A 27,321-nucleotide genomic window follows, 5' to 3' on the forward strand; every position below is an offset into this window, starting at 1 on the left:
ATGAGTGTGTGTGGATGTACAGGCATTTGGTGTGTGTGTGTGTGTGTGTGTGTGTGTGGAAGAAAAAAAACAAACAAATAGTGCCTCTGGTTTTGGTTCCTTTCCTGTAGGGATCTCTAAATAAGCAGGAGACCTGTAGGTCTTCTCATTAAAAGAGAAGACACATCCTACAAGTCCTACACAGTCAAGGTCTTCATGCCAGCATAGATTCAGGCCTTCAAAATAAAAAAAGACAACCACTCTCATTGGCACCTCTAAATCCGTCACCTTCCCCCTCACCTTCGAGATAACAGAATCAATTTTACAAACACAGTCATTTGCAGCCGGCTGATTGGCCCCCTGCCTCCACCCCACCCCCCACAGTTTACCGTGATTGGCTCGCACATCTACCGGGAGCACGGTAAGCGACAGCGGCGGTTTCTTATAAAAAAATAAATAAATGAAAGTGTGTGCTTTGAAATCAAAAGCAGGACTCAGTTCGGATCCCCGTGTTTATTTATTTGCTTGTTTGTTTTCCTTCTGGTTCCTCTCTTTTCTTCTCCGTGTCTATTTAGATTTTGGGGCAGTGCAGTGATAGTGAGCAATGAATCGATTCCTTCCCTTTGGGGAGGTGTGTGAGATCAATCTAGAGGAGCCCCTGCTCAAAGGCAGACTTATTACACCCACCCTCACAGGCACACACCACCCCCCACCCACCCAACCCTGACCCTCAAGACCTTGTCAGTACTGCTCCTGGACATCTGACTCACTGGTGCCCCCCCTTTGACCGAAATGGTCATTACGTGACAGCAAGACAGAGGCAAGTGTGGGGGGAGTGTTTTGTTTTTTTTTTTGGGAGGGGCTTCATTTGTTTAAGCTGTGAAAAAGGAGACACGGAGGAATTCTGGAAAAGTGCCGAGCTCGCTAAAAGCCAGTGATGAACAGGGGCATGAAATCTGCATGCTTTCAAATGCGGCAGGGAGATGAGACTGAGCACCACCCGGGGGGGGGGGGGGGGGGGGGGGAGGGATTACTGTGGGTGCGAAGGGTGAGGGGGTAGGAACAGCGGAATAACGAAAGTGAGGAAGACAGGAGTGAGACGTTCCCATCGGCTGAAACACAGCTGAACCCAATTCCGATACACTTCCCCCTTCATTTGGTTGCAAAGCCCTCAAGATGGGTGTGACAACATCCAGCCCAAGGTGTAAATGAGCTATGCGGATGCTTGGGGCTTGCAGGCCACTAGGGATGGGCATAAGAGGGGCCCTTATTCATACAGATGGGCTAACCTGATTATTAGCCAATAATGTGTTTTGAATCAGTGAGTGACAGGGGAGGGGGCCAATCAGCATCCAGCTGGGGTCAGTGCCCTTGTGGCCCCGTCCCTGGTTTAGTATCACTTGCTTGCACTGAATGATAAACCCCAACTCACTGTGGTCACCTATCCTGTACGTTGTCCAGATCCGGCCCAAGGTATCAGCAAACTTAGCGGCTGCCTAGGGCCCAGTGGCCACAAGGGGGACCCCTATATATGACCTTCTCAACTTCGTGACAAATGACAATAAAGATTATCTTATCTATATGATCAGCCAGTCAAAATGAGAAGGTAGATGACAAATGACAATTACATTAATTCAATTTTGCTTAGGGCCCTGAAAAGTGTTGGGTCAGCCAAGTGCGTGGATGTGTGCTCACCCTGCATCACTGAACGAGGATAATGCCAATAAAGTGATGTTACGCCTGGAAATATGGTGTATAAGGGCAGCTGGAAGTTGACTGGCTTTATTTATTTAAGTGTTTTTGTGTTATGTGTGTGCTTTATTATTTATGTATAATTGCGCTTTCCTGCACCATTTCTCCCCCGAGCTGCCAAACCCTCATCCGCATGTTTGCAGCGCAAGTGGAAGCCGCCCATGTTCCAGCTTCGCCCTTGGGATCTAATCGCCCGCCGCGATTCGAATTAATCTCAGGTGCTCCAGGGTTACAGCAGCAACATTACAGGGACAGAGCCGATAACAGCGGCCGTTTACAGCAAAGGCCATGCTCAGCATTTAACAATTTGATGTCTTTACAAGGTGGACTCAGCTTGTCCTGGTAACTGTGGCCCGTGAGGCCGTTTTGTGAGACACGTGGATTGAGATTTGGTCAGTTGCCCTTGTCAGGGGTGTATACAGGGGTGGGGCCATGGGGGCAGGAAGATAACTGGACCGCTCCCCTGTCACTCATCAATTCAAAACATATCATTGGCTAATAAGGTTGGCCCCACTCTGTTAATTGCACCCTCTTTTATGCCCCCACTTTACAAAATCCTAGAACTAGGGCTGGGTGATATCATATCGATTTTATATAGCGATGCACAATAATCACCAGGGCTTCAGATCAAAAGCGAAGCATTTGGCCGGACGCCAGCTTTTCAGTACTATACGGGCATTTATTTACGGCCAATATTTGTTAAGCAGATTAGTAGTACAGCTAAAATATTAATGAGATGCATTTTGTGACACCCAAATCTTTATTAAATTGGGTTAGCGGAGCACGCCACATCATGCCGTTTTGGTATACTATGTTTGGTATACTATGTTTGGTATACTATGTTTGGTATACCTTACTGCGATTTCCACTGAAGTGCCAGTGAAGAAAGGAACAGTTCAGCAGCCACGATACCTTTTAAAAGAGGAGATCTTGCGGATAAACAAGGTAAAGAGATGTCGGTGCTGTGGCGGTACTTTTTGCAGCTTAAAGTCTGACACGTTCATTGACCATAAGGATATGCCGAATTTGCTAACTTTTGGGCGTCATAAAATGCCTCATTGATATTTTAGCCATACTATCAATCTGCTTAACAAATTGTGGCCGTAAACAAATGCCCGTATAGTATTGAAAAGCTGGCATCTGGTCAAATGCTTCCCCTTTGATCTGAAGCCCTGGTGATTATTGTGTATCGCTATATAGAATCGATGTGATATCGCCCAGTCCTACCAAGAACCATACTATACTAAATGGAGGAGAGTCCCGAAGAGCCCAGTCTACCCTCGAGGAGACGGACTGAGCGGCAGCCCTCGCTGGCAGGCTGAGCTGCAAATAGAAAGTCCTTGTTGAATGTGGCACTGCTTGTTTGACCAACTAGCAGCAGATCAACATTGCATCATCCCTGTCACTATCCGGCCATGCTAAGACCATCACAACACACAGCCCCCCAAGGTGACAGATGGAACGGGACCGTATACTCTTTAAACGATGCCTCTACGCACCGCACTGTGGAATACCCGGGGTCGGACATCCACGCTTTTTATTTCCACCAACACATAACACCCGATTTTGCAAACATTGTTAAAGTTGTGCAGCATAAAAGTGCTGGAGGCACGGCGGTAGATGAGATCCCTTACTGCTCCACGGGCGACAGACCTCTGATTTTACCCTCTATAAAGCCGGCTGCGTCCGCACTTACCCGTGACAAGACTCCGGGGAGGATAATTTAGAGGGAGTCTGCACTATGCAACTCGGTAGAATTCATCAGGAGGGCCGAGCTTCACGGTCGGATACAAAATAAAAGAACATTATAAAGCAGAACCGCCTTACTTTTATTAAGACCTTTCCTATGTTCCAGAAAAGAGGATTTGCCTTTTCCAGGCCCAGAGAAGAGTGCTAATCTGTTGGGATCTGAAAGTCGGGACTGTTGAGTGTGCTTCCTGAACACTCAAGAGCAACACACCACTAGCTAGAAGCCCTACTACCTCATTCGCCCAAGAATAAGAAATAATCACATGACCTACAGGTCTTTCGTGCATCCGTTGTGTCTCGTCAACAAGAAAATTACAGTCTCTATGTATTATATGAGCCATACAGCCTGGAAACAGAGAAACTCCCAAAGGGATTTGCCAAGGATGGTGTCAGAGCCAAAACCTCCTACACCACATCATCACTACAGGTAGGGAGCCTGCAGAGATGAACAGAAAGCAAACAAGCAAAAAAAGTTAAGGCATCTGGGCCACAAACGGTGACTCAGACAGCCTGGGAGACCCATCACCCATCCATCTACTGAGCAAAACGCTCGTCCTTCACCTGGGTGATGCGCTGGCCACGTTTTCATATTCCTTTGGTGCACTTACTTAATGTGGAGTGTCTTTCTGGTTCAGGTGCATCGGTGAAACATCAGGTCCACTGCCATTTTTAATTTAAATCTAGAGTTTTCACTGCTCACGATTGGTGTTGTGACTGTTATTAAGATGATTGCGACTTTCTGACGCGGCCTTATCGTCATAATTATTGGTTCCCCCAAATTCTACGCAGCTATGAAGTGATGTGAGCGAGGTTACAGGGAAACATCCTATGTATCAGAGATGTTTACGGCTTCATTTTACGGTCTTCCAAGGCAGAAACTGGCAGGCATTTTGGATGAAGTATTAGCTCAGATGAGGGCGAGACGGGTGATAAAACAAGACATCATTGCTAATTCTTTAAAGTGGATCCCATATCAGCGTCTCCATGGACATTATCTCCTGTAATGCTGCTCATTACTTTGGGGGCCTCATCCATCTACACAGAGCCACCATGTAAGCCAACCAGAAGCATCACTGATCTACTGCAAACCCAAGGTGTTAACTAATCAGAAGTGTCACCCATCTACTGCAAAAGCAGGGTGTTAACTAACCAGTCTATCGCCAAATAAAGGCACAAAATCACACTGCACTATTCGTCACTTTTATCTCATTGTATATGCACAGCAGACCAAGACACCATACTTTGGTGACGATCCCCTAGCCCTTCCCATTGCCAAACACTCAACCTTGAAGAGTGTCCTTCAGTTTTCTGTGATGTACAAGGCGCAGCGCTTTGGAGACAGCCCCTGAGATTTGACTGATATGCAGGGCACAGTCCTCTTGGGTCTCTTCCCCAGCTCAGGCCTGAGGCGGCTGGCACATCCTCATCTCCCCAGCGGCTGTTTTGTTCCCCATCAGTGTGTTGAACCATGCGAACTAAACAGTTCCAGTTCCCCCTTATTTTAAGGATACGTGGACTGCCAGCTCCTCGACCACATTGCCGCCAGCCGGAACGAGAAAGTCATTCACAGGCTTAGCCGTCTGCTCATAATTCATACGGAGGGGCCAACAAAATCATTAGCCAATGACAAGGGAGGGGGGCACTCCAGCAGCGAATCAGCGTCCAGCTGGTGCTAGTTAGCTGGCCCCGCCCCTGTGTATGCCCCTGGCGAGTGGCAATCTGTCTGTACGTGTGCGTCTGTCTATGGGTCTCTGTCTATCAGTGTGTATGAATACCTGAGTCTGTGTCAGTGCCTCAGTGAGTAACCAGTCTCTAAGTAACCAGTCTCTGAGTAACCAGAGTAACACATGTCCCCCACCCCCGATGTGCCACCCCCATCCTTAACACATCAGGAAGCACCCCATCTTTGCTGTAGTGACAGTCCAGTATATATATATATATATATATATATATAAATTGAACATATTAAGCACATTCCATTCATTAATTCATATTTATTTCCTTAATATTCTTTTTTAGGGTGTTCTGTGCACTGTGCACCTTTTCAGTCTGTTTGCACTGTGTTTACTTGTTTGTACTCTGTGTACCGTCTTTTCACTTCGTCTTGTCTTGCACTATATGCATGCTCGTCTGCGCGCCGGAATTTCCCCCGGGGATCAATAAAGTCCATCTTATCTACCTCCAAGTATCCATGCAGCTGTTTCAGTGTGTCAGTGTGTTAGACCTCCAAGGTGTCCTTGTACAGACAAATGGAATTAGAGCGAGATACACAGAGACGCACGCCGATCCGTGAAGTCAAACTGAATCACAGCGGGACTAACTGACATTTTGCATTTCCCACAGGAAGCTGACGAGATAACTGACTCATAGTCACAGAGGCTCTCCAGTTCCCTCTTCTCTTCAAATCCTCGCTTTTTCTCAACAGATCATGCATGCGATTGGTCCACGGCAAAGTTAAAACCTGCCAGAGAGGTATTTGATGCTCGTTGTGTATATAAGTAGCTTTCATAGGCGCATAAATGTAGGTAATATCTGGGCTGCTTAACTGGTGCTGTTCACTGTATATCCACATTAGTGTGTCAGTGTCAACCCATGCATTTATATTTTATTTTATTTAATTTAGCAGCATACAAGCAAGAATGCAGCGTCAGACAGCTCCTGGAAGATAGGGGGTTAAGGGCCTTGCTCAAGGGCCCAGCAACGAAATCACTGTGCCGACCCTGGGATTTGAACCAGCGACCTTCTGATCAGAGGTACCTAACCGACTGAGCCACACGCTGCCCTCCCCAAGATGTAATGGACCTCCTGATCTTCAGTCTACCTGCGGACAGCAACACCTGCAGTTATGTCCTGCTTTCTGAGTATTCGTGACCCAGGAGGTGTAAGCATGACTCACAAATGACACACAAATACGGTATCTACACAGCTATGACCTCACTTTGAGGTGGTGGACGTTCAGCTGGGGGGGGGGGGGGGGGGGTGCCATGTGTGCATGTGCATGAGTGGGTGTCTAGCGGCTGGTGCCCAACAGGCTGCGCGCGGACAGCAGACCCGGCCAGCGGAGAGTAAAGTCACAGCTGATACGGCTCACTGTCAGCAGGCAGCGGCCGCCTCAGCCAGAACCTCTGTCCCCTGTCGCGTGCGAGTGGCCGGTTTGTTTGGAATGATGGCTCCATGTGACAAAGGGCTGGATCGGGCAGCGGTGGGCGACAGGCGTGGAGAGACGAACGATGGGATGGGGGGGGGGGGGGGGGGATGACAGAGGGGGCAGGTACCGCTGGCATCTGCTGCTGCTGCCTTTCCTCCTCGGTGTGAGATGAAATGAGGTCAGGTCTATATGACTGTGTGTGTGTGTGTGTGTGTGTGTGTGTACAAACTGAGAGATTCCGCTTTCACTCTCTTTCACTTTTCAGATAAAATGCCCTTCGGCTTAATCTAATCAGAAGCAAGAATCTCATTTCGTCACACAGAACTCTCCTCCTCAAGTATGTACACACACACAGATGCGACATGCAGATAAAGCAGATCCACATCTCCGACACACGTCCCTGTCTCACTCACACCACACACGCAATGCGGCAACACATTCGCCAGCACGCCGAAACACAGACACACGGATAATTATATTTTTGTCTGAAGGAAAGTTCTCCATCTCTCTCATTTTAAAGGAGTTAATAATTCACAACCCCGACAAAACTGAAAAACTGTTGAAAACTGATAATAAATGTGGCAAAATATTACTTAAAGTTTAATGTTTTAAAAGCAGGAAGCCACAGAAATAAGGCACTCACTTTGTGGGGACTTCTCTCCAAATTATTCCAGCACAGAATTAGCAAACCCAATTGACACACACTCAAGGCCTCCCTATGTCCAGCTCGTCTTTCACTCTCCTCTCCGTTGTCCTCGGCCTTCTTCACGCTCCCCCGAAGGACATATTACTGTATATCATACTCTCTCTCCTTCTCCCTCTCACTCTCTCTGTCTCATACAACAAATTAGATAATCGTCCATACAAGATTACTCCTCTATCAGTCCCCAAGGAAATGAATGAACAAAACTCCTGACCAAAGCCAGTTTGACCCTCTTCCTGTCATCCCTCTGTGGTGTTAGGAGATGCTTCACCTGCTGCTCTGCATGGTTGTCCTTCAAAAAGTCCATTTTCCTGCTTGTTACTTAGCAGGGGGCTGTCTCTGAGAGTCCGTTTATTTGCATGCATGTTCGTTTCAGTCAACTGGATGCTACGTAAGTCACCTATATAAAAGGTTCAGCCTACTGGACCCTCTCAGTAAATCCAAATATATGGCAGCTTCAGTCAACTGCATATTCTGTAAGTCAAATGCATTAAAGCTTTCAGCCAACCAGATACTGTATAAATCACATATATAAAAGCTTCAGTCGGCTGTACCCTTCACACATCAATTACACTTAAGCTTCAGCCAACTGCATCCTCTGTAAGTCAAATAACCCTTGGTAGGTCAATTATATAAAAGTTTCATGCAACTAGATGCCGTATAAGTCACATATACAAAAGCTTCAGCCAACTTGACCAATAGTAAGTTGACTACATGACAACTTCAGCCAAATGGATGTTGTCACCTATAAAAAGCATTCATCTAATGAACCCTCTCCAAGTCAATTATGTGGCAGCTTCAACCAAATGGATGCTGTATAAGTCACCTATATAAAAGCTTCAGGCAAAACATACATGTTATCACTGAGAGCAGGGCGGTGTTCCATGGAGCATGGGATTTAAGGTAGTCTGAGCTAAACTTAAGTGAACGAAGATAAAGCAGATTTAGTCAGGCCACGTCCCCCCCCCCCCCCCCCCCGCCGGCCCCGCCCCCTGCCGGCCCCACCCCCCAGAGCAGCAGCTAAAGCAGTACTCACTCTGAGTGAAGCGGGGAGGGTTGTCGTTCACGTCGCTCAGCCACACTGTCACCGTGGTCGTCCCTGACAGCCCGCCCAGGTGACCCCCCATATCCTTGGCCTGCAGCACCACCAGGTACTGGTCCTGGGTCTCGCGGTCCATGTCGGGTACGGCCGTACGTAGGATGCCTGTGGGGGTTTGAAAGGGGGCGGCGTGCGGTTACTCACATGAGGAACAGTAATATCAGCCTTGATAATGCAAACAAGCACAGGGCCAGATGAAATCAATCCGGCATGCTGTTATGCTTCGGCAAACATGAACGCTCCTGTGCTGAATTTAACAAAACATGCTCTGAATTCCAATTGAACCTTGAGGTACAATTAGGTGCTGAAAGACAGGAGGTGGTATATAGCTAGATGAAGAGGCAGAGCCTGATCATAGGGTCATATACAGATACAGGAAGAAGTGGGCCTGATAACAGGGTTGTTTAGAGACAAAGACCAAATACAGAAAAAGGAAGAAGCAGAGCCTGACCAGAGGGATACAGACAGAGGAAGAAGAGGAGCCTGACCAGAGGGGCATATACAGATAGAGAAAGAGGCGGAGCCTGACCAGAGAGTCAAATACAGATAGAGAAAGAGGCGGAGCCTGACCAGAGGGATACAGACAGAGGAAGAAGAGGAGCCTGACCAGAGAGTCAAATACAGATAGAGAAAGAGGCGGAGCCTGACCATAGAGTCAAATACAGATAGAGAAACAGGCGGAGCCTGACCAGAGGGATACAGACAGAGGAAGAAGAGGAGCCTGACCAGAGAGTCAAATACAGATAGAGAAAGAGGCGGAGCCTGACCAGTTTGTGGATCCACAGAGAAGTACTCCTGGCCCTGGGTGAGTGTGTACACCAGTCTGGCACTGTTTCCGTAGGTGGGGTCGTCTGCGTCTGTTGCTGTCACCTGGATGATGGATGTACCTGAAAAACAGCAGGCTGCAGTGATGAGAGTGTGAATTCAGCAGAGCGTCTGACCCCACAGGACCAGTCACTGGGGAGGAGAGGCAAGCGGGGCATTCAACCTTTCAATGCCCCCCCAACCCTGAATCAAAGCCAGAAAAATGAGCAGCATCCCAGATATACTTGTCATTTTCAAGACATCTGTACTTACACAGGTATTGATACATGATCTGCAATAGCTGGGATGACGACTGAAATAGAGTGAAACAAATTGTAGAGCCCTTCTCTGCCTCCGGGGGCCCTGTTCACCCAGTATAAATTTTAATTAGTATCTGATTGACACCTTGAACACTATATAACAGTATTAGAATCCAACCACCAAACTTGACAGAAAATGACAAAGGGAGTGACCAGTCCAGGATTAGCTAGCTGAGTATCTCTGACCTTAACAGCCTATTTATCATTATAATCACACCATAAATATCAACCTCACCTGTACAAAAGTATAGTTTAAATACGTGTCTAAACAACACACTCCCATTTATTATTAGAAAACGTTCACTGCGTCTATAAATCACTCTGGTGTGGCTGGTAATTGCGTTTTTTAGCTATACGAACTGGCTTGGCTTGTAAGTCCGATAAACAGATCTGTGTGGACTGCGTGCCTTACAAGAGCTGCTCGTCTTCGTCTGTTTGCCTACTTGTTTGTTTTGTTATTCGTTCCGAACGACCACAGCAGGACAAACGAGGGCACTTATCAAACCATTCAGGCTCTCCACATGCCAGAAATGCCAAGCAAGGGAGATTCCAGCAAACCTGTTATTCATGCATTATTAAAAACCTTCCCTTGTGTTTCTATACTGTCGTTTGTCTTTTATATTACGCTTTCAGTTATATGTTATTGATTTGAACATCTTCACATATCATGAAAATGCTGAAGTTACAACCTAAATATACTAAAAAAAATCATATAAAGTTAATTTTAAGAAGACTTACAGGTATTATTATTTTAATATATTTTCCTATTCTAAAGCTTTCAACTGAAATAATTTTATGTGACCCAAGGTGTAAATACAAAGTACTCACACAGAAAGGACAGATCCCCCCCCCCCCCTCCGAGGTGAAGAAGTACCCATCTCCTTCACACACAGGCAATTCTGTATGCATTATTTAAGCTGGGGGACATAAGAGGGGATATATTTCATAGCAGAAGGGAACCTCAGTTAGCCAGTATGTTTGGAACTGGTGAGTGTCAGGGGAGGGGGCAGTGAGCTTTCAGCTGGAGAGAGTGTCCCTGTGACCCCACATCTGTATACACCCCTACCTTCACAGTGGGGGGCAACCTAAAAATGGGAAGGAGGAGGCTAGGATTAGTGACAGTGACACACGTCCCTGGTGCAGCTTGGGGGAACGGTCACGCTGACTGAGCAAATACTACATGCGTACCGGCGACTTCCATGTGTCCCTAAAATCAAAAGCATCATTCAGCGAAATGCATTAAGTTATCAAAGTTTAGCTCAGCACTGAAAAGTGAACAGTGAGTCATTAATTGTAAGTCTGGGTAAGGCAGCAATAGGATGTGGGCAGATCTACCTGACAGCGGTATAGCGAAGAGGCACAATGCCTGCCAGCATGCGAGCAGTCACGTTCTGCTTCCTCGTTCATTATCCAATCGCTCTCCATGCTTGTTTGCTCTCATTTAAATCTGTGTTTGGATTACACTTCTACAGCCGTGAGCTGGAGCCTAGCGGAATATAAACAGCACGGTAAAGACAACTGGAGCTAGACACGCACCTCGGAGACTGTCTACCACATAACTAAATTATGTTCAAATTTGCTGCGTAGTTAACTTCACATTTCTTAGCATTTGTATATATATTATTTTTTTTCCAACCACATTGTCGTGACTGATGACTAACTACATACTGGGATCTGTAAAATTTATCAGTAACAAAGACTTGAAAGCATTGCTGAAATGTGGGTTTTTAAATTCTTTCCATAAGTTTAATGACCCTTCTTTCGCACTAAGGGGATCTTGGGATTCGTAGGCAGATCCGGCAGTGCACTGGGGGCGAGTGCCTGACAAAACAGTCACCTGCAAGGGGTTTGTGGCATATCCTGCCGATAAACGAAATATGTTCTGGCAGTGGTACAGAGCAGAACCGGGTTAATGTAGAGTCGGAATGGAGCGCAGTGAAGTGAGCACTGTCAGTGTGGCTGTTTATGTGCAGTGTGTGCCGTGAACTGGCCCGCCGCCCGCCTGCCCCCCTTCGAGACACCAGACGACGCATCCTTCCCAGCATGCCGTGTTTTAGACACAGATATGCAGACCTAGCGGGGCAGCTCCGGGGATGTCAAGCTGCACAGAGACAGCGCCAAGAGGCTGATGAAGCCATCCAGGAAGGAGGGAGGGGCCGCGTCCCCGCCGTTGTCAGGCCGACAGGTCGCCGTATACGGCATGTGGCATCTCTACTCACGCGCAGGAAAATAACTGCTCTTCCAAACTCTACCCATCTGCCAAAGTTTCGCTTCTTTTAAAATAACTTACAAATAAGCTATTTTCACAGCACAGAGAGAACTGGATGTTTGTGCCGAAAAAGAAACAGCTGGGGGCGCCATGGAGTACGAGGGAGCCTGTCGATGTGGAGGGCTGGCTGGGAATGAGAAAGCAGAGGCGAGCTGCACATGGCTAGCCACGGGCAGTGTAGCATTCATAAAACCGCCCCCAGTAAGCCAGCAGCCGTAGGTTCAAGCTACGGCAACTACATGGCGTAACCAACAGCAACACCGACTCTCTCTCCATCATGCCATCACCCAATCTCACTCCTGCCCACTTCGGGTCTATCAGCTGTGACCAGGATCCTTGATCACCCCTCTCTTACACCCACTCCAGTCATCCTCCTCTCTTTTTCATTCTTCTCACTTCTATCCGTGCCTCCTTTTCCAACCCTCTGTTAGCCTCTTCCATCTGCCTCACTCTGTTTGTTTTCCACCTTCCCCGGCTCCCTTCTGCTGGTATATCTGTACATATACATTTTAACTTTTAACACCATTTTTGTCTTTCCCTGACACCCCCTCATCATTCCCCATCCTCACACCCACCCCCAGTTAACGGGGCAGTCCTGCCATAGACAACAGCCTCTTTGTTTCCGTTCTTTCCAAGCTTTCCAAACAAATCAAGCTTTTCCCAATGAACCAAAGGCTACCAGCCTCAAAACTGAAAAAAAAAACATTAAAAAAAAAGATAATCATTGAAAATGGAAACTACATTTCCCATGAGCCACTGCTTGGCATCTCAGCGGGGACAGTGGATTTGTGGAGCAGCTGTTGCTTTCCCACATCAAAGCACTGGCTGTGTCACACAAAGAGAAGAAAATAAAGAGACTCGAGACAGAAGGAGCACGAAAGAGGGGAGAGTTTGAGTCTGGAGATGCACTGCAATACTATTTTTATATAGTTATTGTTTTGATTGAACTGTACTGTTGTGAACTTTGTCATTCTGTAGTCTGCGAGAAAGATGTGCAAGGAATAGAATATGAACTGAATTCAAATTTAATTTGAATTGCATTTGAATTGCATTTGATTATCTGAACCCCAAGGTTTAACCATGCTGATGTGATTGTATAATAATACAAAATATTTAAACTGCATGTGGAAGTTACACTGTGCAATGCTGTCTGTGATCTGGCACTAACAGCCCGTCTGGGAATTGAATCTGGGAAGAAAACAAACCTAACACATGTGGGCGGATTCCTGCACCATGTGGAGCATTATTTCACATGGAGAGTCACGTTACTGAAGCAAAAACACAATCTCTTTATATGTCACCAAAAACGACAGCTATAAAAAGCTTTACAGACTTCGAGGTAGTGACATCGCTATGGCGATTATTATTTCATATCCTAAAATTAAATCTAAAATGAATCACAGAGAATTAAGTGCACTTATTCCTTGATATATGGGCATGCAAATTTGGCAGAAAACAGGGAGCAGCTCTGGGTGGTGATTAAACATCCTGGCATTGTCCAGACAAATGAATCGCTCACAGATGTAATCCACTCCCCGGCCCCCTACATCACCTCGTTACCGAGAGCAATGGCTTGGCACAGGGGACGGGGTAACTTAAGTTCATAGCTGTCCTTTTTTCCCCTGTATAAAGTACAGTCCATTTGAAAAAGCAGCCCTAACTTCCAAGAGCAGACAAGACTTCTCTGCAATATCAGGAGTGGGGGCCACAGTAGCAGATCCAATGGCACATCAGCCAAATCAAAGCCCCAATCAACCCAGATGTGCATCGGTGGCTCCACATGTGTACCAGCAAGGCCAGATGTGCACTGTGATGGAAAGAGCTGCCTTGAGCGAATCATTTATTATGGATTTCTACAGTAAACATGCCGGGGTGGGGGGGGGCAATAAGAAATTAAAAAATATATATTTCGTAAGATGAGTGAGTCACCTTGGATGAAAGGGTCTGTTATGAAAAAACTAAACAGTAGAATACTGAAATACGAGAGAAAGAGAGACTGACAGTGAGGCCGAGAGAGAGAGACAGAGAGAGAGAGACAGAGAGACAGAGGGAGAGAAAGAGACAGAGAGAGAGACAGAGGTAGAGAGACAGAGGGAGAGAGACAGAGGGAGAGAGAGAGAGCCACAGAGAGGCCGAGAGAGAGACAGAGAGACAGAGGGAGAGAGAGACAGAGAGAGGGAGGCTGAGAGAGAGACAGAGGGACAGAGGGAGAGAAAGAGACAGAGAGAGAGACAGAGGGAGAGAGAGAGAGCCACAGAGAGGCCGAGAGAGAGACAGAGAGAGGGAGGCTGAGAGAGAGACACAGAGAGAGACAGAGAGGCTGAGAGAGAGACAGAGAGACAGAGGGAGAGAGAGACAGAGAGAGGGAGGCTGAGAGAGAGAGACAGAGGGAGAGAGACAGAGGGAGAGAGAGAGAGCCACAGAGAGGCCGAGAGAGAGACAGAGAGAGAGAGACAGAGAGACAGAGGGAGAGAAAGAGACAGAGAGACAGAGGGAGAGAGACAGAGGGAGAGAGACAGAGGGAGAGAGACAGAGGGAGAGAGAGAGAGCCACAGAGAGGCCGAGAGAGAGACAGAGAGAGGGAGGCTGAGAGAGAGACAGAGGGAGAGACACAGAGAGAGACAGAGAGGCTGAGAGAGAGAGGGGAATGTTAGAGGGAGAATGGAGAGAAACAGAGAACAGGGTATAGGGACAGGAGAGAAAGAGTGAGAGTGGAATGGAGACACAAACAGTGTACGGAGGGACTGAGAGAGGAAGAGAAGGGTACAGGCCAAATGGAGAGAAAAAGAGGGAGAGAAAAAAGAGCAGGGCATAGAGAGAGAGGGACTATGGGGATGACAGGAGGTCAGAAGGAAGAGAGGACAGGAGAGCATTACCATGGCTGGCAGTGATCATTATGGCCTCTCTGTGCTCAGTGGTGTGAGGCAGGAGTGGCAGGGTGTGGGTGGGAGAGAAGCATACGCAACGGGCCTGTGGCGCCCCCACCTGGAGCACACAAGCAAGGCACTCACAGGAAAACCTTTTAGGTCCATTCTTAACCCTTACATAATAGACGCTGTATTTTTGGGTGCGGTTTTTACCTATGTTGGCCATCTCAGGTATGGTGGCACTGTAGGGCCCGTCCTGGAAGACTGGCGGATTGTCATTGATGTCCTGCACGCGGATGATGAACTGGGAGGAAGACTCCAGGGAACGCTCTGTCTGGCGGTCCGTCGCCGTGGCAATCAGCCGGTATTCATCCTTCTCCTCCCTGTCCAGCGGCTTGGTGACGTGGATGTTGCCGGTCTTCTCGTCGATCACAAACACCGAGCCGGCCCCCTCGCCCCGCAGCATGTACTTGGTGCGCCCGTCACCCCTGTCCATGTCCGTGCGCAGCTGGGGGATGGGGCAGGGGGGGACGGGGGGGGGAGAAGGTGAGAACAGATCTCATTCCCATAAATGCAAGTCAGTCAGTGAACCTGTGCTTAAGTATAGTGTTTTCGCAAATGGCCCATCACAGAACTGCAAAATAACTGCAAGGGGGGAGGAGATAAATTACGAAAACGATATTAAAAGACAAAAAAGACACACACACAATTTGCCAATATGGAGGGAATGATTCCCTGAGACACCCCCTGGAAAGAAGAGGCAGAGAATTACTCAGAGGAAGCGGGATGAATGAAGGCAGGGATGGCAAATGAACGAGCCTCCAGACTGTGCCCGATATTGACTGGGAACTTAGCGGCTTGTGGGCCCAGCGAGCAGCTTGTCGGAAGCGTTTAAAGTAAATGAGAAGAGCAGAGGAGCACAATTTATCAGTGCTGATATAAGTGGGGGAAAACAGCCCAGCACTGCCCTTTATCCAGCAGTGCGGACACCCTCTGCGTTTAATCTACCCTCCGTGGGGATGATATGGACTGCGCTCGGACTTACTTCATGCTGGTGGGTCTTACTCTAGCTTTTCACGCCCACCACCTCCCGAAGCCCACTTATAAATGACGGACGGTAACCAGCCACTCCACGAGATCAATGAAGTCCTCCCATTCTCCACGTCAGCAGAGTCTCTGCGACTTTCTTTTACTTTATTCGATCTCCTTTTGGCTCCCGGCCATAACCGGGAGCAGAAGAAAAAAAAACAAAAAAAAAACAGATGAGGACACTGGGAATGAGTACGTCCACGAGATAACCCGAATTTACCCAGGTTTCAAAAACATGCCACCGAGTGACGAATGACTTTGTCTGCGCGGTAACGTGCTGGGCCTGCACGCTACTGACAGCTCAATACTTCACAGAGCTGAACAGCCTGAGGGGGGCGAGGCAGCCAGAGCACCGCGGTTAAATAAACAAAAACTGCGTGTGTTCTCACCATACTCAATTATTTCAGGCCTGCCAAGCTAATTACGGAGTCTGCAACCAGGCCTGGAGGGCTGATCCCCGAGTTTACGTCCAGGTCTGCCAAGCCGATCACAGATCACAATCACGTTTGAACAATCGCACGACATATCACAGCTACACATCAGAATGCCCCGCCAGGTAAGAGAAGCTAATCGCCGAATTTAACATCAGACTAATCATATGGTCAAAGCGGCAGTCCCAGCCAGTTCGATCACAAAGCCAACAACCAGGCCTGCTCAGAGGATCAGTGATGAACCTTAGATCACACAGCATGGTGCCAGGATTCAAAGACGGCCCTAGGAGCAAGCAGCAGGTGCTCAAGTAGAGAGCAATTAGCCAAAACTGAACTATAAAACTGAGCTGGTCATCAGCAAGCCGGTAAACGAGAGTGGGCCGCCGCCTTACCCGTGGTGTGGGCTGGGTCTGAGCAGCCATCTATCCTCCCGCTACAGGCTGCTCCCACCGGCAACCACCTAAGTGATAATGGCAGGTGTGGTCCTGAGCCCCAGGACACACGTGGAGGGGTGTGCTACTGTGTGTAGCAGCTATGCCACATCCTGCACTTCCTCTATAGGTCCCATCTGCTTCCCTTCTCCCTCTTTCAAAGCTGTTTATCTATAAAACTCAAAGTCACTTTGAGCCCAAGCATTAGCTATGTAATACGCCTATAATAATTACCTGAATTGATCACATATCTATCACTCATATAAACCATAATATGATAAAGATTGCCCCCTCTGTAAGACTTACGGCCCAGTACCATAGCATGACCTATCCTGGGACCAGTGAGTTTCAGGTTTTAAGCCCATATTCTTAACCGCTACACCCCCTTCTGGCCCTGAGTGGCACAGCAGATATATTGTGGTGAAGCGACTTAGGACAGGAACATAATTCAGGCTGCAGAACTGCAAGCTGTCCAGAGACTCCTGGAGGCCTGTGCTCTTGCGCCCTGCCGCCGGAAAGCAGAGTGAATTAGGAGCCCCGAAAGCCTGACACAGCGGAAAGCACCGGCATGAAATATACTCACAAGGGATTAAATATATATACCGTGAAACTTTCCCTTAAAATTCGGAGACTGCCGAAAAGAAGACATCACTCTGTTTCTTTCCATATAAATATATATGAACCGCCTTCTCTTTCATTACCGCAGGCTATTAATTTCCCCGAACAGCAGACAGACTGTTTAAATAGCAGATTGTGGGTGTGGCTTCCCAGGGGGCCTCGAAGGGACACGCCCACAATCCGGCATGACGAGGCACAAGGTGACCGTACATTCTCCTGATGGTTACTACTGCACTTTTTTTCCCCCAAGAATTTTCCAAAGCATGACTACTGCCAGTTGTAAAAATAAATCTGAATGGATTCAAAAGGGGTGAGATAGCGGCAGTATTTAGCCAGTCTATCTGGTCCGTGGTGTTTGTCCTGCATGTTTATCTCAGGCTCGTTGTCAGTGGCCCCGGCACCACCTTAGCCTTAAATCCTGCCAGCAAACCGGCTTGAAATTGAAATTTGCCTTTTGTTTCAGACATCATGGGTCTGTCAGTGCTGGCAGCATGCGTGTTTGTTTCCCGCGCCAGTAACCCTAAATGACTTGAACTGATTACTCGGGAAAACAAATGTGATAAAAAAAGAGAATGAAAACACTGTTTCCCCAGGGTGGGGAGACAGGGCAACTCAACAATTAAATTTCAGGATAACTCTCATAACATAGAAAACATTCCCCACCCAGCCATCAGAAGGGCTGAAGGGGCGGGATAAGAGCACAGCGTACAGGCAGAGAAGGGGTTAATTCAGCCTGACAGACAGGCAGACTGTATAGTAAGAGAACGACGTACAGGCAGAGAAGGGGTTAATTCAGTCTGACAGACAGGCACACTGAGGGGTAAGAGAACGACGTACAGGCAGAGAAGGGGTTAATTCAGCATGACATACAGGCAGACTGTATAGTAAGAGAACGACGTACAGGCAGAGAAGGGGTTAATTCAGTCTGACAGACAGGCACACTGAGGGGTAAGAGAACGACGTACAGGCAGAGAAGGGGTTAATTCAGCCTGACAGACAAGCACACTGAGGGGTAAGAGCACGGCGTACAGGCAGAGAAGGGGTTAATTCAGCATGACATACAGGCAGACTGTATAGTAAGAGAACGACGTACAGGCAGAGAAGGGGTTAATTCAGCATGACATACAGGCAGACTGTATAGTAAGAGAACGACGTACAGGCAGAGAAGGGGTTAATTCAGCCTGACAGACAGGCAGACTGAGAGTTAATACTATGTGAATGGCTACACAGGGGCTAATTCAATATGAGACAAAAGAATTAATACCGCATGGTAATACTGTGTATTGATGCCTTGTGTTAATAGCCCGTACTTATACTACATATTAATACCCCGCGTTGATATCGCATGTTAATACTACAGGTTGGTACACTGTGTTAATGTCACATGTTAATACTATGTGTTGAGGTCCTGTGCATTACACGGCATGTTAATGCCATGTGTTAATACTATGTGTTGAGGTCCTATGCCTTACACAGCATGTTAATGGCACATGTTAATACTACGTGTTAATACTATGTGTTGAGGTCCTGTGCCTTACACAGCATGTTAATGTCACTTGTTAATACTATGTGTTGAGGTCCTGTGCCTTACACGGCATGTTAATGCCACATGTTAATACTATGTGTTGAGGTCCTGTGCCATACACGATATGTTAATGCCACGTGTTAATACTATGTGTTGAGGTCCTGTGCCTTACACGGCATGTTAATGCCACATGTTAATACTATGTGTCGACGTCCTGTGCCTTACACAGCATGTTAATGCCACTTGTTAATACTATGTGTTGAGGTCCTGTGCCTTACACGGCATGTTAATGTCACATGTTAATACTACGTGTTAATACTATGTTTCGAGGTCCTTTGCCTTACACGGCATGTTAATGCCACATGTTAATACTATGTGTTGAGGTCCTGAGCCTTACACGGCATGTTAATGCCACATGTTAATACTATGTGTTGAGGTCCTGTGCCTTACACGGCATGTTAATGCCACATGTTAATACTATGTGTTGAGGTCCTGAGCCTTACACGGCATGTTAATGCCACTTGTTAATACTATGTGTTGAGGTCCTGTGCCTTACACGGCATGTTAATGCCACTTGTTAATACTATGTGTTGAGGTCCTGAGCCTTACACGGCATGTTAATGCCACTTGTTAATACTATGTGTTGAGGTCCTGAGCCTTACACGGCATGTTAATGCCACTTGTTAATACTATGTGTTGAGGTCCTGTGCCTTACACGGCATGTTAATGCCACTTGTCAATACTATGTGTTGAGGTCCTGAGCCTTACACGGCATGTTAATGCCACTTGTTAATACTATGTGTTGAGGTCCTGTGCCTTACACGGCATGTTAATGCCACTTGTTAATACTATGTGTTGAGGTCCTGTGCCTTACACGGCATGTTAATGCCACTTGTCAGTACTATGTGTTGAGGTCCTGAGCCTTACACGGCATGTTAATGCCACATGTTAATACTATGTTTCGAGGTCCTGTGCCTTACACGACATGATAATGTCACATGTTAATACTACGTGTTAATACTATGTTTCGAGGTCCTGTGCCTTACACGGCATGTTAATGCCACTTGTTAATACTATGTGTTGAGGTCCTGTGCCTTACACGGCATGTTAATGCCACTTGTTAATACTATGTGTTGAGGTCCTGTGCCTTACACGGCATGTTAATGCCACTTGTCAATACTATGTGTTGAGGTCCTGAGCCTTACACGGCATGTTAATGCCACTTGTCAATACTATGTGTTGAGGTCCTGAGCCTTACACGGCATGTTAATGCCACATGTTAATACTATGTGTTGAGGTTCTGTGCCTTACACGGCATGTTAATGCCACATGTTAATACTATGTTTCGAGGTCCTGTGCCTTACACGGCATGTTAATGCCACATGTTAATACTATGTGTTGAGGTTCTGTGCCTTACACGGCATGTTAATGCCACATGTTGATACTATGTGTTGAGGTCCTGAGCCTTACACAGCATGTTAATGCCACATGTTAATACTATGTGTTGAGGTCCTGTGCCTTACATGGCATGGTAATGCCTCGTGTTAATACTATGTGTTGAGGTCCTGAGCCTTACACGGCATGTTAATGTCATGTGTTAATACTATGTGTTGAGGTCCTGTGCCTTACACGGCATGGTAATGCCACGTGTTAATACTATGTGTTGAGGTCCTGAGCCTTACACGGCATGTTAATGCCACGTGTTAATACTATGTGTTGAGGTCCTGAGCCTTACACGGCATGTTAATGCCACATGTTAATACTATGTGTTGAGGTCCTGTGCCTTACACGGCATGGTAATGCCACGTGTTAATACTATGTGTTGAGGTCCTGAGCCTTACACGGCATGTTAATGTCATGTGTTAATACTATGTGTTGAGGTCCTGAGCCTTACACGGCATGTTAATGTCATGTGTTAATACTATGTGTTGAGGTCCTGTGCCTTACACGGCATGTTAATACCAGAAGTGGCACCGCTGGGCTTCAATGTCTCTGCACCCGTCCTCACCTGCCATGACCATCCCCCCGCCATTACCTGCGGCTATGCAGAGCAAACCCTCAGTAATACTACCCATCCCGTCATGGTAAGAGCTAATCTGTTTGCCCCTGGCCCGGTCGCACCATGTGCTGGGGGCTTGGGCCAGCAGGTCTGCACACGCCAGACACCAGGCCCCCTGGGCCATCTCCTTAGGACTCTCAATGTCCCCTCCGGCTCACCTTCTCCTCCTCACTTCTCCCTGTCTATATCCCACACATAAATTTCGGAACCACAGAATGGCAGAGCCTCCCCCTCACTCTCCTCTGTTGCCGGGGAATATTGGTGCATGTGTGGGAATGGGCGTGGGGGTTGGTAATAAAACAGTATTTAACGGCTTGCCGTCCCCTTCACCCCTCCATCTCTCTCTTCCTCCCTCCTCCTCTCCTGGTCCCTCGCTCACTCCCGTCTGCCCAGACATGCATGTAGAGCATCAGACTGACTATCCGCATGATCCCACCACGCTTCCCAGACCTTCACCTCTCTGGGATAAAAATACAAACTCGACACTGCCCTACCGATTTACCCACTGACGAACTCTGCCCTTCGAGGGCTGAGACCTACACCTCCTCCCGGCGCACGGGGGCATTTCTACCACACACGTCTCCGCCCCCACCCCTCTCTCATTCCTCCACACCCCGCTCTCCCCCTGCCTCCCCTTTTAATTGCCTCCTCGTTCCCGCTGCGTGGCCGCCTCGAGCCTAAATGCTCTTCGCTGTGAAGATAAAATCCATAGACGAAAGAACAAAATAAAAAAATGGAGTGTGGAAAAAAGTAAAAAGTAAACATTTCGAGATGATTACAAAGGACATTTCCAGCTGGTGCCCCCCCCCCGGTTATTGGCATCTCCATCTCCTTTATCTTCCTTTGCGGGTCTCTTATCATTCCTTTGTTTCTCTCCTCACTTATCTTTCATTTTTCCCTGCCATTTCTCCTTATCCACCTCCTCATACCTAAATCCTTCCCCCCCCCACCTCCCTTTTCGATGCTTTCTTGGTTTTTTCCTCTAAATGTCTCTCTGTGGGCGTGTACCACCAGTATCTTCCCGTCAAAGACCATGTGGCACCCTAGGCATAATTCACCACCGGCGCCCCCTCTCTTAGATAAAGTGAAATTGGCTGGCTAAGTCGGCACCCCCAAAGCGGATGGCACCCTAGGTGGTTGCCTGTTTCCTAATGAGTTGACCGGGAACTTAGTACCACATGTAAATGTTAGTACAAATGAGTTAATCACGTATGCGGCTATTCTGTCTTATTAAATTTGGCAACCAGTTAATGGTAAGGAAGCCAATTGAAATCTTCATCCCATCGAATATCTGGGGTCCCTCTGCCAGTGTGTTTAAGCACCTTAGAGCCTGTGTCTCCACCGCATTGGAATTCAGGGCCTGTCGCTGGGCGCCACGGTAACAGCAAAGACACCACGGAAATGCTCAGGTTATCACCCGGACATTAGCTACGGTCAGCGGCTAGCTCGTGTCGCCTTCATCCGGACATCCTAACGGGTCTATAAAAAACAAAATTAAATAAAATTCAGCACCGGCACCTGAGAAATTGTATTAAAAGCAGCCCCAACCCCTGCACTGTCAAAACACAGAATGCTAACTGCCTGGGTGGCCATATTGGAAGATCTCTGTGACGCTGTACCAAAAAGGTCCTTCAAGAAGGACAACAGGGCATCTGAGTTTTCATAACGGAGACACACTCCTCCATATGCGGAGCCGAGAGTTACGGCAGAAACAGGTGCTGATGAATATTTAGCACTCGCAAGATCGCCACTTGTTTCGGGGCTGAATATAATCAGGATTGTTTCAGAATATTTGTAACCGCTAATCATTCGGATCGGGAGCGGCATCCGAGGGCCCGTCTGGCACATAAATATTCATATTCCGGCCAGGGATTGGGCCTACTTAAGCAGAGCTGCCGATAAGCCCGAGAAGCAGGTCCACACTAATGAGTAACAGTCTGCCTGCTTTGAAGGTCTAATGAAATCCTTTTTTTTCCGGGAGATTAACATCTAGGTTTAGATAAGCTTTGAGGGAATTACCTCGGAGGTGCCGCATAAGACACAACATGCACCAGGAGGACCTCACTTGTGCTCCAGATTAGTAAATATCAGCGAACCATGAATTCCTCCGCTGACAGCTGAGAAACGCCTCCGAAGACAATGCAGATGCTGCATCAGTTCAACAGACTATTGAGGTTTTTTTCTTTTTTTTTTAAAGCATTTGTTTAAAAGTTACTGACTTTCTGGGTAGGAGCACAGAGGTTTTGGATGGTATAGCTGGGCCTCAGGCTGGCCTGACGTATTAAGTCGATAAACCGCTAAGAGTTCCCTGATGGTCAGCACGTGGCCTGTCTGACAGCTGCTCTGCAGAAACGGATGTGTGCCTTCGCTCACATGACCGGGGCTTCGGCCAATCAGCGCAGCCCTGACCTCACCGTCGCCACAGCGATACGCCCGTCTCCTCGGCGACCCGATTCTCCATGGTCCAGGTACCAGATGAAACATTTACGAGGATGTATTCAGCACTCGGACAAGTGCCAGGGCGCGATGTCAGGTGAGGGGGAGGGCGCTGGGGGCAGAAAGATCCGGCAGGTTCCAGAAGGTGATAATTTGATATGCACAGCGATATCCTGTGCCCTGGTTCTGAGCGCCAGCCAATATACCCTGAGATGTTTCATCTGATCACCCAGATATATCCGCACCTGCCCCGACTCCTGAAGAGCCCGACATTAACATCCCCATTCGCTCCATCTGACGCACATCAATCGGCTTTAGTTCCAAAGGCATTGCCCTGCGATTCGAGATAAAAAGAAAACAAACACCCACATCGCAGCAGATGCGACGGAGCCCCCCCAGGCACACTCGCATCACGCGACGACGTTGTGACAGCGTGCAGCTTAACTGCGTTTAAATTCTGCTGTTTCCCGTCACGTCAGACTCCAAAGGACGACTCTGCTCTCGGAATACTGCACTTCACCACCTCTGCATGCCTTTTAATTCGCACGAGTCCCTCATCAATTCTGCTTTGGAGGAACGTCTACACTCTCAGGAACCCTACACAAAAATATAAATAAGCATTTCTCTCCAGGCCTTTATAATAATAAGCACAAATTGTGATTAATTCAGCATTCTACAACTCTGATTACTTAAACCTCACTTAATCCCACAACAATTAGGTAGCTAAACGACTGATTCACAGTAATGAAGGCAAATACAAATTAGTATTTTTTGTTTAGTATGCCCTGAATGAGCAAAAACAATACGGTAGCCTAACATGCAGAGTGGGACTTGTGGTTTCAATATGTAGATCGTTAATTGGCAAGGGCCTAGAGGCCAATAATTAAGAGATTGTCTGGAACAAAAAAAAAAAAAAGTGTTTCCCAGTGGATGACTTTGAAGGAGCATGAATATGAGGACTTCATACCTCATTGAGGATTTTGTACCTTCATTAGCTGTGCATATAATTGTGTTCTGGTCGCTCATGCCTACAGGTCACTCACCCTCCCGATCAGCACCGGTTCTGGGCCACTGTACTCTTCGATGACGAAAAACTGGTTCCAAATCCAGCTCCGCCTGCTACGCGAGCGGGTTCCCTCGCTTCCCTGCCCTCGACCATCTTCAGCCTCCTGGAAAACCAGACCCCGGCCCCCGAGAGGGGAATCTGGAGTGGCATGCTCTCCCACGTCGTGGTGGGTGCCGCCGTCGGGTCCCACGTCAGGAACCATGTCGGGCTGGAGCCTCAGCAGGTGCCTCCTATCGTCGTGCAAGTCGCTGCTCCTGGGATCTAGGCTGCCCTTGGAGGATTCCGGAGTATTCACAGCTGGTCGGCTCTGCTCCACCAAATGTTCCTTCTCCAGAACTGCTCCCGTTCTAGAATTTTTCTCATCTCCCGTTTTGTTTTGGGGAACCAAACAAGTCCTACCTTCCATCGGCCTTCTGTCACTTGTGTGAGGGCTCACCTCACGAAGCACAGGTGATGGAGACCCAATGGCAGACCCTAAACTCTCTCTGCTCATGAAAAGATCTGGGTTCTGGCTCTCCTGAGTAGTGCTGCTTCCTGTACTGCTGTTAGTGTGAACATTCTTATGTGGCCTCTTATTCTGGCTCAAATCCATCAGAGTGCTTTCATTGCCCACATCGGGAACATCCACATCTGCTACCCTCATCCTTCTGAGCTCCTGTGGCTCCCTAATAGCCGACTTTTGCCCATGGTTCTGATTCGGATCCTGCTTCTCGTTCACGCCCCAGCCCGTTTTATCCCTAGCGCCCTGCTCCCTCAGCACCTCTCTCTGCGGTGGTGCAATTACCTCTCGATCGGGATGTGGCTTAATTGCCGGTTTCTCGGTCAGGTTTAATCTTCTGTTATGATCCACATGAAGCCTCCTTTCTTGAGCCTCCAACGTAAAGACAGCTGGGTCTGAGCTTACGATGGATTTGAAGAGGGATTTGAATCTGGTTCTATTGTAGGGAGACGTGTGGTCTAATTTACGGTGGAGAGCATAAGCCTTATAATCGAACCAACCTGACCTGGAGGAGTCGACACTCTTAGAGGCATTTCTGGCCTTCCTTGAATCTAGGGAAATTTCACTTTTCCCAAGTGTCAGGGAAACTGTTAAATTCAGATCACGACGGCTTCCTGTGCCGGCCGACACAGACGCTGAACTGTTCCGGGCTGCTTCTTTGGAGCCACTTGGTTCTGCATGTGATGTATGATCAATCGAGTCATTGACCTCCACTGGCAGAAGGACATCGTTCTTAAAGCTTGGATCCCATTGGTGGGCAGGTGTCTTCTCGACTGTCATTGGTCCATGGGCCCCTAGACCCCTTCTCTTCAGAACCGTAGTGAGAGAGGCCCCTCCCACAACTCCCTCCCACATGCAGAGGGTGGCCAGGAATAGATAGATTTTGGCAGACATGACAGGGGAGGGCGCTATAAGACACTACAAGAATGAAACTCGCATGAAGAATGCTTCTCTTGTTTCCTTCATCCTTCCCTCCTAGTCGTCCTTTTGGTATCTTTCTCCCACAATGCCATACTGTTCCACTCGCAGAGCTAAAAGCCAAACCACACCTTCCCTCTGGTCTTTTGTCTAGACGTAGAACCGAATGAGTTTCCCAGGTTAAGAGATCTATCCTGCAATGAGAAATGAGAAAAAGAAAGTCATTATTGCATCAGCCTCATTAAAAAGTGAAGCAAAGATGAAGTAGGACGCATCACCATCCTTCCAAAGAGGCAGATGGACCTGATGATTTAATAAGCCCACATTCTCCCAGCACAGGCAGGCAAAAACAGCCTGAATGTGATCGACGAATCATGTGGACACAAGGGGGCAACCGCTTAGTATAACATGATATGCTAGAAACAATGACAGCAAAGCTAAAAACAAGCAAACGAGATTAGCTCTTCTTCTGTAGTTTCTATTCATAAAGTCCAGCCCATTTTTATATTCATCCTGTAATCAGAAATATCTAAGTGACGTTGCAACCTTGGTGACTCGGTAGATTTCTTACTTTTCAGCTGCCTAAAACCTGCATTCTGCCTCTGTAGACACAAGGCCACTTGTTTCTTAAGTTCAAGAGCATTGGCTCATGGTGTAAAGGATTCAAAGCAACAGAAAGGACTGGTGTAGCATTGTGGGTGTTTTATCAGTCTCTTTCCACCCATACAATCCTTTCACTTGTTCCTACTGGGTAACTTGACCTGTCCCTCGTTGAGCCAGTTGACAGTTTGTCAATCAGATAGGCTTGGCAGCTATCGATCACGCAGGCTCATTCAAAATCACGCCTTTTCTCCAGACCCTATAAGCCCGCAGAACCAGTCACCTCAACATGGTACAGCATTGTCTAGAGAGGGTCAGCATGGAACAGGTTTATACACTGGAAACTGGAGACTTTCAGTGTCCTGTGAAGAGAATATGGGTGTGTTCGAAACCACATACTTGTTTACAGTGTAGTAGGTGAAACATAGTATGCAAAACAGTAGGTGAATGGTATCCAGATGACACACTACATTCTGCGAAAGTCTGCAACCAATGGACGCTATGCTATCGCACAAGGCGACTGGAACGTCAAGTAAAAAACAATACTCGATTACATAAACTGACTCAAATATGAATTTTTGTCATTGAGAGTATTTTTTAACAGTTTTGGACTTTTGCAGGGGTCAAGCTACATCATTGGTAAACATCTGGGTCAGGTAATATGCAGGATGGTGACTGCAGTGTGTCCAAAAGCATGCATACTGCTCTTGTGCAGACATACAGTACATACTGCATGCATATTGCTCTCACGCAGACATACAGTACATACTGCATGCATACTGCTCTCGCGCAGACATACAGTTCATACTGCATGCATACTGCTCTAATGCAGACATACAGTTCATACTGCATGCATACTGCTCTCACGCAAGGATACAGTTCATACTGCATGCATACTGCTCTCACGCAGACATACAGTACATACTGCATGCATACTGCTCTCGCGCAGACATACAGTA

At 47.5% G+C, this 27,321-nt stretch overlaps 1 protein-coding gene across 1 annotated transcript in view; it reads right to left on the reverse strand.

Annotated features, from left to right (window-relative positions):
• The window catches only part of LOC125739867 (cadherin-11-like), a 63,665-nt gene that overhangs the window by 15,179 nt on the left and 21,165 nt on the right, over nucleotides 1-27,321 (reverse strand). Inside the window, exons 2-5 of the mRNA XM_049010389.1 lie at nucleotides 24,323-25,956; nucleotides 14,904-15,198; nucleotides 9,198-9,317; nucleotides 8,368-8,535 (exon numbers count right to left, since the gene is read on the reverse strand). Of these exons, the coding sequence (XP_048866346.1) occupies nucleotides 8,368-8,535; nucleotides 9,198-9,317; nucleotides 14,904-15,198; nucleotides 24,323-25,738 (1,999 nt within the window). The 5' untranslated portion in view covers nucleotides 25,739-25,956. The remainder of the gene's footprint in view (nucleotides 1-8,367; nucleotides 8,536-9,197; nucleotides 9,318-14,903; nucleotides 15,199-24,322; nucleotides 25,957-27,321) is intronic.

The sequence above is a fragment of the Brienomyrus brachyistius genome, chromosome 4 (assembly GCF_023856365.1).
Source record: "Brienomyrus brachyistius isolate T26 chromosome 4, BBRACH_0.4, whole genome shotgun sequence".
Classification (NCBI taxonomy): Eukaryota; Metazoa; Chordata; class Actinopteri; order Osteoglossiformes; family Mormyridae; genus Brienomyrus; species Brienomyrus brachyistius.